The sequence below is a fragment of the Liolophura sinensis genome, chromosome 1, assembly GCF_032854445.1.
Source record: "Liolophura sinensis isolate JHLJ2023 chromosome 1, CUHK_Ljap_v2, whole genome shotgun sequence".
NCBI classification, from domain to species: domain Eukaryota; kingdom Metazoa; phylum Mollusca; class Polyplacophora; order Chitonida; family Chitonidae; genus Liolophura; species Liolophura sinensis.
In genome coordinates, this window is record NC_088295.1 from 71,047,615 (window position 1) to 71,059,074 (window position 11,460).

The window sequence follows — 11,460 nt, forward strand, 5'->3', positions numbered from 1 at the left end:
GTATTATCACATAAGTGACCGCAAGTCTAAAGGTCAGACTGGATGTCACCCCGAGGGATTATTCAATAATTTATTGTTAGTTTCACTCATTATTAGCTCTGTTGGGTTGTCACAGGAGACTATTTCAGCTCCTCTCTCTGGCTGGCGGAGTATCGTAGCCACAGGGGCAACCAGTGGTAAGCCATACACCCTTTCACGCCATGTCCGATTAGCCCTTCCTAAATGATATCTGTAGTCCTAAACAGGTGTCCCCGGGTTTTTAAATGGAGCATGTTCTGACATTGGTTTGGGGACATTCTTGGCTGAGCAAAATTTTGCCAAATCTAACCTCAAAGCAATCTTGGGCTATTTGCACCCTTATTGTCACTTCAAATCAGCATCCATGAAACACTAAAAGTCAGTCTTTGTTTTAGTCCATTCATCATAACATCACTGTAGTGGCTGAGTGTCAAGCTTAACAGTGAGAGACCTAGGTAAGTGGTTGTAGTCTTATGGCGAGAGTAATAAAAGCAATCACGTCTACGGGGAATCATAACATAACCCAGTTAAACCCAGCCCATGGGTACGTAACAAATCTCCTGACCAAATCGCTCAGCCAACCCAATAGGAAAAGTACTCAGATACAAACTTTTTTTGTCTGGTCATTTGAGGAGAGCCCTTTAAACCTTGGCCATGGAAATGATCTTAGTTTAGTGCCAACAGATATGTAATGATGCTGTTGGACACCCATAACTTCTGTCGTATTAACAATGGTTCTTCATTCGATTCTTTGTACAGGAAACCTTAAATAGCACATATTTCTTCATGGATAATAACAAGTTGCCCCCGCCAACTCAGTCTTCTCAGCGTGGGAAAGTGAAGCTGTCAGAAATCAGACAAAGGACAGACAGTGAGGACAATCCAGGTACACATGGCATTGAGAAGTCAGCCCATGAGGAAATACTTATCCAGACCTTACAGCGCCTCAAAGATCAGGTGACTTCCATCAGTCAAGCAAGAGAGAATTCCCCAGACGTAAACCTCGTCTTCTCTTCCTCATTGGAGAATGACATGAAACAAATATGGAAGGCAACGAAATACACTCCTGATGAGAAACAAAGGAGGCATATAGCTGAGATTATCTGCAGCTCAGGCTTCTTGGAGCTGTGCGATCAACTGTGGATACTTTGTCACTGGAAGTCGATGTGGCTATTTAACATGGAGAATTATTCTGTGTTTAAGGTGCTCAAGCAATGTCTGCATGCCATGTGGAACATCAGTGATATATCGCCTACCTTCTGTCAGAGTCTATGCGACTCGGGTTTTGTGAATACCTTCCAGTTGACGCTTGCCAACCACTTCAAGTCTGAGAGGCCATTTCTGAACAATGACAGGGTGGTGTCATATGCTAAGTGCCTGCTGGGAATACTGCATAATATTGTACGTCAGAGAGAAGACAGTCATTCAATTCTAAGGCAGAATCTCAAACTCTTCAAGCTGTTCAGTCTGTCCGATCACTTGATGATTAAAACAAAGGCAACAATGATCCTTTCGTACATTGTGAAAGAATCCGAGACCAGCATGATTACATCAAACCAGGAGACCATCACCTTCATGACGTTGTTACTGAGAAATGCCCTCGAATCTCCGTACCACTTCTCCACAAAGTACGGCATCTCTGCCTGTGAGGTTCTGAATGGTTTGAACAACTTAGCAGTCAATGACAGTAACAAGGCGAGGATTGTTGACTCTGGGATTCTGCCACTATATGTGTCTCTCCTCCAGCCTGACTGTACAGACAGTGAACAGCTGCTAGCAGCTAAAGGTCTCTGGCTCATCAGCTTCTGTAAATCCAGGAAAGATGAGTGTCTCAAGAGTGGTTGTGTAGAAGGTGAGAGCAATGGTACTCTAAAGTTTGCCTTAAGGTTAAACAAGTTACTCTGTTATACCTGTTATTTCATTGTTGTTTAGTGTGATACTAAAGAATTTTCACTTATAGTTGTCAGACCTGTGAAAACTGGAGCACTCTCGGTTAACCAGTGAACTTTGGCAAGTTACCGTCAAACTTTCGCACACGAAAGTGAGTGATTGACCTTTTAAACAGCCACATTGATGGTAAGAGGGGGAATCCACAAATTTTCTGTTCAAGGCATCCGTTGAACCTGCACTTTATTGGGTCCAAGGTCAAAGGCATTGAAAGAGTTGTTCTTTGAGGTACTGTAAGAAATATGGATCAAAATTACATAGTACGGGATATGAGCTTTATTTGATCCCATGATTCAGAGCCTGTTTTTTTTTTTTTTGTTGTTTCAGCTTTAAGTAGGTTGGAAAAAGGTGACAACGAGGCGCTGTGTCATGCAGCCAGAGGAGCATTGTGGGAAATCCAGAATAACGTCGTGATCGGACAAGAGTTGATTGAACCTCTGCCAGTGGAGAAATTTGGTGAGACACAGATGTATATCATGTCTTACTGTTTACATGTACTATTTATTGAAAGTATTAGAAGTGTGTACAGTGTTTGTCCAAATTTCATTAGATTGCCATGTCATAAAAACTACAAGGATGACTTTTAATTTAATATTTTAACTAAAACCTGTAGAATGAATAGTGTCATAATTTATTTGTGCGCTCATCTGTGTTTTCTTTCCACATTGGTAAAAATTGTTGATTACCAGATGGGCAGGTGGTATAAACATGTACTGGCACAAATACCACTGAGCTTATCAAATGTCTGTTGCAGCAAGTCCGGTGAATGTTCCCCATGTGATGATCAGTTATCAGTGGGACTCCAAACCCATCATGTTAAAGGTCAAGGACAAACTGAAGGATGCTGGGTACAAAGTGTGGATGGATGTAGAGCAAATGAGTGAGTTAGTTATGTGTTGTACACTTGATGCCATAAAGTGTACGAGTGGTCTTCTTGGTCTGCTACCAATAGCATATACTCACCTAGATTTTGATTAGAGATTAGGGGTTTTCAATCTGTTTTATTCTAGTCCATATTTTTGTAATGGTGAGTTATTGTACTGCGGTTTTCGCATGTTAAAGTTCATAGAGAATCATCAAGCAAAGATTCTCTTCAAGCTTGCTTCATCTTGCACATAGATGGAAGAAATGGGAACCTTTCTATCTCAGAACTTTCAGGTCCAAGCTCTGTTGCATTTTGTTCCTGTTTGTCCCATTTCCAGTACAAATGTTGCCTATGGTTGATAAGTAGTACATTATAGTAGTACATTATAATAGTACAAGGGAACAATGTGCAGTAATTTTTGGAACTGTGTCACATTTGTGGAAGTCCTTGGCATCCAATTTAGATTTTGTTATTAGCAGGATGAACAGATGATGCTTGGTGGCTGTTTTTGTTGCATAGTTTCAGAGTGATATGCACATGTAGTTAGTGGAGGCATTTCTATTGAGTGTGTTGTTGTGTACAGGTGGCTCCACCCTGGAAGCCATGGCCCTGGCTGTAGAGGGGGCAGCTGTTGTCATTGTGGCGATGTCCCAGAAGTACAAGGATAGCCCCAGTTGCAGAACAGGTCAGCACAGCACATCCACCATCGTGTAATTTGTCATACTGCTTGATAAATAAAAGTCTTTTGCATCACTGCTTAAGATTTCTCCTTAAATATTGTTCCTCATGGAGAAAGCCTGTCAAATGCATGTGGTTTTGGGGTGTGAGTTTAAACCTGTCCTTCAACTGAAAATTGTACATTCTCATTTTCACTTTTCATCGGGCTGCCGACCTTGACAAAGTGGTCACTGACGCATGTGTGGCTGATTGTGAAGACAATTGGTCTTCCACCAGTATGCTGTGCATGTGGAAAAGTTTGTCAGTAATTTGCTGAAGGTTGGTGGTATATGCAGGCACTCTGGTGTACTGACCCCCATTGTGTAATAATGAAGTCTTTTGCATGGTGTTAAACAACAATCAAGCAAATAAATAAATGTACATGTTCCATAAAAAATGTTTCTTTTAATATTTGTAAATGTATTTCAGTTATAATGAATTGAATTTATTCCATCATTATGAATAAGAAAACAGGATATTATTTTTGGTTTAACAGTAGGAATATTGCTTTATGAAAATAAAGCAGTAAAGTGTGATACACATGGTTAACTAGTAAACAGATATTGACTGTAAATAAGTGATTATTCAGATTTGAAGAATTGGCAGTGAATAAACTTTTATTTATTTAGAATTGAACAGGTTTGAGAGTAAAGAGCTTCCTTTTTTATTTAAGTGATGTCAGGATTTAAAGTTCTTCAGGGTCAAAATATGATGATAGATTTGTAGATTTGCCTACAGTCCAAGATTCTGTGCTCTAGAACAATAATAATGGTCACTGAGGTACTACTTGTATTGGTTCGAGCCATTGCGGTAAAGACATGAAATAACTGTTTGTTGATTTTAGAGGCTGAGTACACATACAAGTTAAGGAAGGCTGTACTGCCGCTACAGGTTGAGCCCAGTTACTCTCCAGATGGCTGGCTGGGCATGCTAGTTGGAACTCGGCTCTACATCTCTGTTTACCACACGGATCAAGTTGATGCTGCTCTAGCTAAAATATTGTCAGAACTTGGGAACAGAGGAAAGCAGGTGTCTCCAGATAACAGGGTCACTTTTCAGAGAACTACCCAGCAAACTGAGCAGTTGATTCAGCAAAGTCATCAACAGGAAGTAGGTGGAATTCTTCCCAATGCAGGGCTGTCAGTGGATTGGAGGAAGTGGTCAGAAGCTCAAGTGGCAGACTGGTTGTCAAAGTCAGGAATAAACAGACTGTCAGTGTATGTATTTGTCACTTCCCTGTCGAAAGTCTTGAAAGACTTCATACAAAACTGCAAAAGTCAGTGTTACATTAACCAGAATATTGATTTATTATATTGCTATTCACAAGAATTTTCCAATTGTGTCATGGTGGAGGAAACAAGAGTGCCTGGAGCAAACCACTGATCTTTTGACAAGTTGACAAGGCAAACATTTCGGCTTGTTTCATGTTACATTGGTAGAAGGCAAGTGGCCACCAGTGAACTGCATGTAAGCCTAAGCCCACTGCTGACTTCCTAATGCCTTGAGAACAATAAAAGAAATGAAAGGTGCCTTATAGTTCACTCTGAAATCAGCCTGACACAAAGAGTCAGATTAATTCCAGTCAAGGTCTAGTAATGGATTGGCAGCTGTAGTCTTTGGTCATTGTCTGTTGGCAACTTCAAGTGTTTTTTACAACTTTGCACTTGAGCTTAATAAGGTAATCTATTGATGTATCTGATTATAACTGTCCATTACTATCTGGTAATTATGTTTGTTTTGCAGATTTCCAGAGATGGATGGCTCCTTGTTGGCAGAGCTGCACAGAATGTACGACAGGGCCCCTGAGGTGTTCTTCTCCATGTTGAAGACTGAGCTAAAGCTGCTACTGAAGGAGAGACTTCAGCTGTCTAGGGCCTTGTCTTCCCTACCATGAACATTGAGCTAAATCTGCTACATGTACTGATGGAGAGACCCCAGCTGTCCACGGCCTTGTATTCTCTGCCACGAACGGGTCATGTTGTTTGCTTATTGAATGAGGGTTCCCCTGTTTTTACGTGCACGTTGTACATGCTTATTGAGCTATGGTCTGATGTAGTTACCTCAATGGACAACCTTTCTGAACTAGTTCACACAGTAATGATTATTTTCTTTCTCCACTGAATATTGAACACCAAAAGATATACGTGTTACAACATATCCAGACATGAAAAATATTAGGGTGCCTGTTAAGCTTATATTTGATACTAGCATGGGGTAAAAGTGCTGAAGTTTTCTTGTTCTCTCACAACTATTACAGGGAATACACGCCCAGTCATCGATGAATGAAATCGATGTAGGCCAGGCAGAGACTAGCAACTAGTAACTTTACAACTGTTTGCTATGCTAAATTTGTCAGTTATCATTGTAATTGTTAAGAAATTGTGTTAATTGTGACACCAAAGATGAAAGCAAGTGCTTATATGGTACATATAAGGCAGTAACATGCTAAGACTGAATTTGTGTAAAGCTCAAAACTTTGTGAGCCAAGGACCAGGGCCGAGTTTCACAAAGTGGCGCACGATATGTTGTATGTCATTATTACCATACCATTGTCCTATATGTGCAATTATGGTACATGTACTACATCTTTGTGAAACTAGGCCCAGGACTTCAGTTGTGGTTAGTGGTTTTACTGTTCCAGACCACATTGCTACATGTGTACATGTACATGTTCACGTGATTCAGTGGCTGTAGGTATTTAAGTACAAATGATGATACCATTGATGGATGTAATGTTTATAAAACAAAAAAAGCTTTAGTAAAGCGATACATGTACATGTTGTTGTGAGGATTGAGCATGTGTCTAATAGTACATATTTACAATTGCCTTCATGTGCTGAAATGGCTGGGTGCCTTAATATTGCTGAGGGTTAAAAGATTTTAGCCTCTTTTACAAACTTGAAGCGAAACCATTTAAGGATTTGTTCAACTTGTATAATAAGGTTGTAGTGCAAGAATAAGGTCCTGTTGGATTCGTGGAGGCAAGGGGAAATAAAATGTTAATCACCTCAAGCTTGGGATGCATAAGTTAGATTGTTTCGCTTGTAGTGATGAACTTCACCGCCAGCAAACTATGCAGGCGATGTTCTCTGGAGCAGACACTGTACACAGACAGTGAAATTGCTGGCATATTTTCTTGCTTGTATCTGATATATTTGATACAAGAGAGTTTCAGAAAGGACAAGATTGCCTGTGAAATATGCCTTCAACAGTAAGGACATATTTGTCAGACTATTAGAAATTCACAAAATATGAATATATGAGCGAAAAAATCCATTTAATGTCTCCCCAGCTCAAGAGAATGCCTTGTTTTGAATCATGAAGTTTGATCAGAGTATGTTCTTTTCTGAAATGGATTTCTTTCATTAAACCGTAGTTAAGCCCTATCCGTAAAGTCAAACATATTTAGGCCACTACATACATTATTAAAAGCCAATTACATCAGTTTTATACTATGCTCGTAACCGGCTTAGGTTATCAGTCCGTCCTGGGATTAAGATAGACATCTATCTTAATCCCAGGTCTGTCCAAAGAGAACGGTATTCTGGCATCAGATTTTCATATGTAAAGGGATCGTGATGTTAAAGGAGAGGTGAGTTTTCTGCATCATTAAACAGTGAAAACCATTACAAATAGGGACAGTTGTCCAAAAAAAACCACGTACCTTCCAGGGATGTTTGGAGGACTGCCTGAAGCTGTGTTGTAGGGGTTATGATAGACTTGTTGCAGATTTAGGGGCTGTTCAATGTGTTTTTCCTTCAGTTGCTTGTCTACAGCTACATATGTTACACGCTTCTTATTCCAAGCTTCACATAGTACAGTACTTCTGCTATGTCCAGACGACCGGCACTTATTACTTAATGTATCACATCAGCTAGAGGCACACCTCAATGTTTTTCAGATGTTAATTAGGAATTACTACTAGAGTACATTTCCATTGAGTTTTATCATAATAAAAGTGCTTATATTTGTTTTAGGTAGATTATCTAATGCTCTATGTTATAACGTATGTGATGGCATCATTTAGGAGCTGTACCTGTCTACATGTAATACGAGTGCTCCTGGTCACATTCCAGTTTTTAAGTGCAGTATATTAATATTGCAAATTGTGCCATCAGTTGTACCATGTTTTCCTGAGGCAGTGTTATTGCTGTTAATGTTACATATTAGTGCTCAGTGCCTTTTGCTGAGTTTCTATTCTTATACATGTATACATTTACACGTTTTATTTTTATTTGCTCACCTTTACAAGTTTCTTAGTGCAATAAAGTATGCGCATATCAGTGTTTACAATGAGAGTTTGTTTTATTTTATTTAATGAAGCATCCAGCTTGATATTCATTTAATTGATATTCACTGAAATTAATATTCACTCAGGCTAGACACTCCAGGCCATTTTCAATACTGTCTGATTTCACTGGTGAAAATGAGACCACACCATTTGAGTTGAAGGCCCTGTTTTGTCCTGGTCAATGAGAGGGCATGGTGGCAACAGATTTTGCCTTGGGTATAAAGTGAGTTGGGTGTGTTGGCCTGTGATTGCATCATGGTCTCCTATTTTGAAAATTTCAGCCTCATCCTTAAGTCCAGATGTTTGTTGGGAACTTAGTGAAGGTCACTGGTTTACTCCGGGCACTCAAGCTTTCTCCACCCATAAACCTGACAACTGTCATGGCTGTCAGAAAAGCTGAAAGTTTTGAGTGCTGCGTTAGTGATCAACCACAGAAAAACAGGTCACATTTGTGGGTGCCAAAAACCTGACAAATCTGACATAAACAAGCTTGAAATATCAAAAGAAAAAAGATGAACACAGACTATAAATTGCAATCATAAAATGTTTAATGTTTATTATCAAATCTATGTACATGTGTTAATTACTTTGTAGGTCCACTATCTGTTTTTCAGCTATGTACATTTATGTACAAACATTTATATATACATCTGTACAACACCAGTGTTATCACACATCAAGTCAGCTAATGTATAATTAAAATATCTTATGTCATTGCAAAGGTGCACACTTTGCAACAGGCAACGAAAATTCTTCCCACATGGTATGGGAAGATCTCAGGACAAAATATCACCCATGTCATGCACTGTTAAAATAAGCATTACACCTGTCATCTTTGTCGCCTTTTGATGTCATCGCTTATTTCTTTGAATCCATCCTTGATCTCTTTAGTAAATGTATTAAACCTGCTTCCACTGATCTTTGCTTCTTCTCTCAGTCTGTTCATAGCCTCAGAATCTTTTAGTTTGTGCATGCTTTCTTCACCTAAAAGAGAAATTGGCTATTTTAAAATTAAAGAGACAACAGTATCATCTGGAATAGCATACAACTGTCTGTATGGGGTAGGTTTTTTTTTTCCATTTTAACAGCTCAGATTAAATCCATACTTCAAAAACTGACAAAGCATTGTATATATGCTTATTCATAACAATTTTCTGGTGGCCAGAATTTGGTTAACTCCACTCACAGATAAAAATCATGTTAGCGATGCTCTAAAATTTTTGGAAGTCATTTTGTACGCATAAATATACGTTATACATGAACAAATCAGAATACAACACAATGTACCATGAGAATTTACTGGACAGAACAGCTTCCCGTCCCACTCATGCTCTTCAAAAGTCTGCGAGATGCCAAAACACAGACTGATGATCTGAATATCTAAGCAAACCAATCAAATGAAATATTACTTATTGACAACCCCAATCTTCATTTGTCAAATTGGGTTCCCAAGGACTACTTCTCCTCTGTTTTGGTCATGTGAAACAGAGCATGGGAGATGTAAGTTATGCACAACTCCATCCAATCAGTTCTAAAGGTAATATTAAAGCTAAGTTCTATGTAATATGCATTTATACCTATTTCTTTTCCTTTGAAAAACAGAAAGGCAGTCATCTGTGCAGCTCTACGCATTGGGTAGCTATCTGCTAGCTGAAAATAAACCAGTATGTCAGATATAATTAACTGTAATGTATGTACATCGTACGTCGTCGTTTATTTCAGAACACACAATGAAATTCCAAGGTGCATATATAAAGTACCAGTAACAGTGAATATTAAAGCTTACTGGAGTAATGATTGAAAGTATAGGGCTTAATGTCAGTATTTCAGCCATACTGTAGCGAAAAGTGTCAAGAAATTTGCATTTAACTTGGAGACAAAAGCAGTAGGCTTGTGGCAAACAAACAGGCCTACTAACACATCTAACAACGATATGATTTTGATGGGCACAGCTAACTGCAAAAATGGCGGAGTATCAATACATGTGTGATCACCATAACATGCTTTATAAAATGCCCGGCGTCTTTCAAGTTGAATATCACACCAAATTTACAGGCAATGTAAAGCCAAAAGGCTTCAAATTTAAATGATTACCTTTTGTATAAGTTGTTCATTCCGGGACAGATAGCTGTAAAAGGTAAATAATGCACACATAAGAGATGCGTAAAGTTAATTCAAGAATGTCATATGTTGTTCCCTTATATTTTATATTTCTAACATTCATTCGGTCGATAGATCAATACGGAGGGAGATCATTTATCTCAATGAATTAGGCAGTACAGGTTACGGTATCACAAGCTGTGTCTAACTCTTTGTTTCCAGTCATGATACTGACACTATTCAATTTCTAATTTTAGTTCTATGGATCTATGTTTGTCAACAAAAACATTGTACCATAGATCTGGACTTACATTAGTCCATCTATATGGACTCAGTGTGATACTTCAAAATTAGGACATTCATCGTAACACCAAGTCCATCAACAACTCTCAAAAAACATGGCGCACATTTCAAACTCCCATCTCCTCCCCACTTATGGCACTGTAACTCACCTCCTCTGTTCATTTGTATGTAATTTTATAGTGGAATCTCTAATAGGCCCTACTCCTCTTACCAAGTGCCTCGCCGTCCACAGCCATTCGAAGTGTTACGTGACCAGACCTATTTCTGGGTTTGAAATACACCGGAGTTTTGGTATTGAAATCATCAAGAAAACTATTATATTTCGATTGCCATCTCTAAGAACAGCTTCAACCTTCTTAATTCAATCCAACAAGGCATAAAGAACTTGTATTTTCAGTGCAGGTAAGCCTGGGTCCCGTAAGCGTGGACCTCATTGAGATCGGCTCCATCGAGTTGGAGTGCGCAGATATGCGACGATTTGTTTGAGGGTCGGCAATGTGCTCAGTGTTACGATGAATGTCAATTGTAAAATAGCAAAATGAGTACATCTAGGTGGACTAGACTTAGGCCCTACATGTACATCATTGTGTACAGTATAGTACAAGCTTGAGTAAATATCATCAACATCAGGTCACCCTTTTATTTACCCACAAAGCCGTCTGATTCTTCGTTAATGTGGTGAACACAGTTACAGACTTTTCTGAACAGGACAATCAAGTGAAAATTATATAATACGGTACCCTAAAATCGCCCGTAACACCATCGTCGTCTGATATCATCAAGCAGCGAACATTCCCCCTCTGACTGAGACCGGCTTCAGGATACCAGAGCTCTACGATGGGAAAATTTAGCCGCTTACATCAACCAACATAGATCATACCGTGACTACTGCGTTTTAATTCCCACACCTTTGATCACACCGAATTTTACAAGCGAAGTTTTGATATAGAACCAATAAATTAATATTCCTGTGAGATTCATCCGCAAAAGATCTGCTCATACGGGCATATAACATTCGTGTGTGCTACAAAGTCACCACCTTTACCGTGAGTGTAGTTTACATGTGCGCGTGTGGAAGCATGGAGGTGGTGGAAGGGAAAATGGTTTCTGGTCATTCTTGCCTTGAATTCAAAATTATAGGGCTCTCTTGTGCTACTTATTCCATATTTTTAAGGCTTTGGACAAAAGTTTTAAAGCTGTGAAAATGAATGTCATATTT

General features: G+C 39.1%; 2 protein-coding genes across 2 annotated transcripts; one reads left to right on the plus strand and one right to left on the minus strand.

Moving 5' to 3' along the window:
* The first annotated feature begins 1,235 nt into the window (after positions 1–1,235).
* On the plus strand, positions 1,236–7,681 carry LOC135479595 (uncharacterized). The gene is made up of 6 exons (XM_064759487.1): positions 1,236–1,870; positions 2,293–2,421; positions 2,720–2,845; positions 3,414–3,515; positions 4,392–4,764; positions 5,291–7,681. Exons 1-6 carry the CDS (start codon positions 1,246–1,248, stop codon positions 5,439–5,441), a joined length of 1,506 nt encoding a protein of 501 aa, XP_064615557.1. The 5' UTR covers positions 1,236–1,245; the 3' UTR covers positions 5,442–7,681.
* A 683-nt stretch (positions 7,682–8,364) lies between these two features.
* On the minus strand, positions 8,365–11,037 carry LOC135461815 (protein NCBP2AS2 homolog). The gene is made up of 4 exons (XM_064739057.1): positions 10,982–11,037; positions 9,933–9,966; positions 9,416–9,488; positions 8,365–8,822 (listed from the first exon to the last, which is right to left on the minus strand). Exons 1-4 carry the CDS (start codon positions 11,002–11,004, stop codon positions 8,668–8,670), a joined length of 285 nt encoding a protein of 94 aa, XP_064595127.1. The 5' UTR covers positions 11,005–11,037; the 3' UTR covers positions 8,365–8,667.
* Between the last annotated feature and the right edge of the window lie 423 nt (positions 11,038–11,460).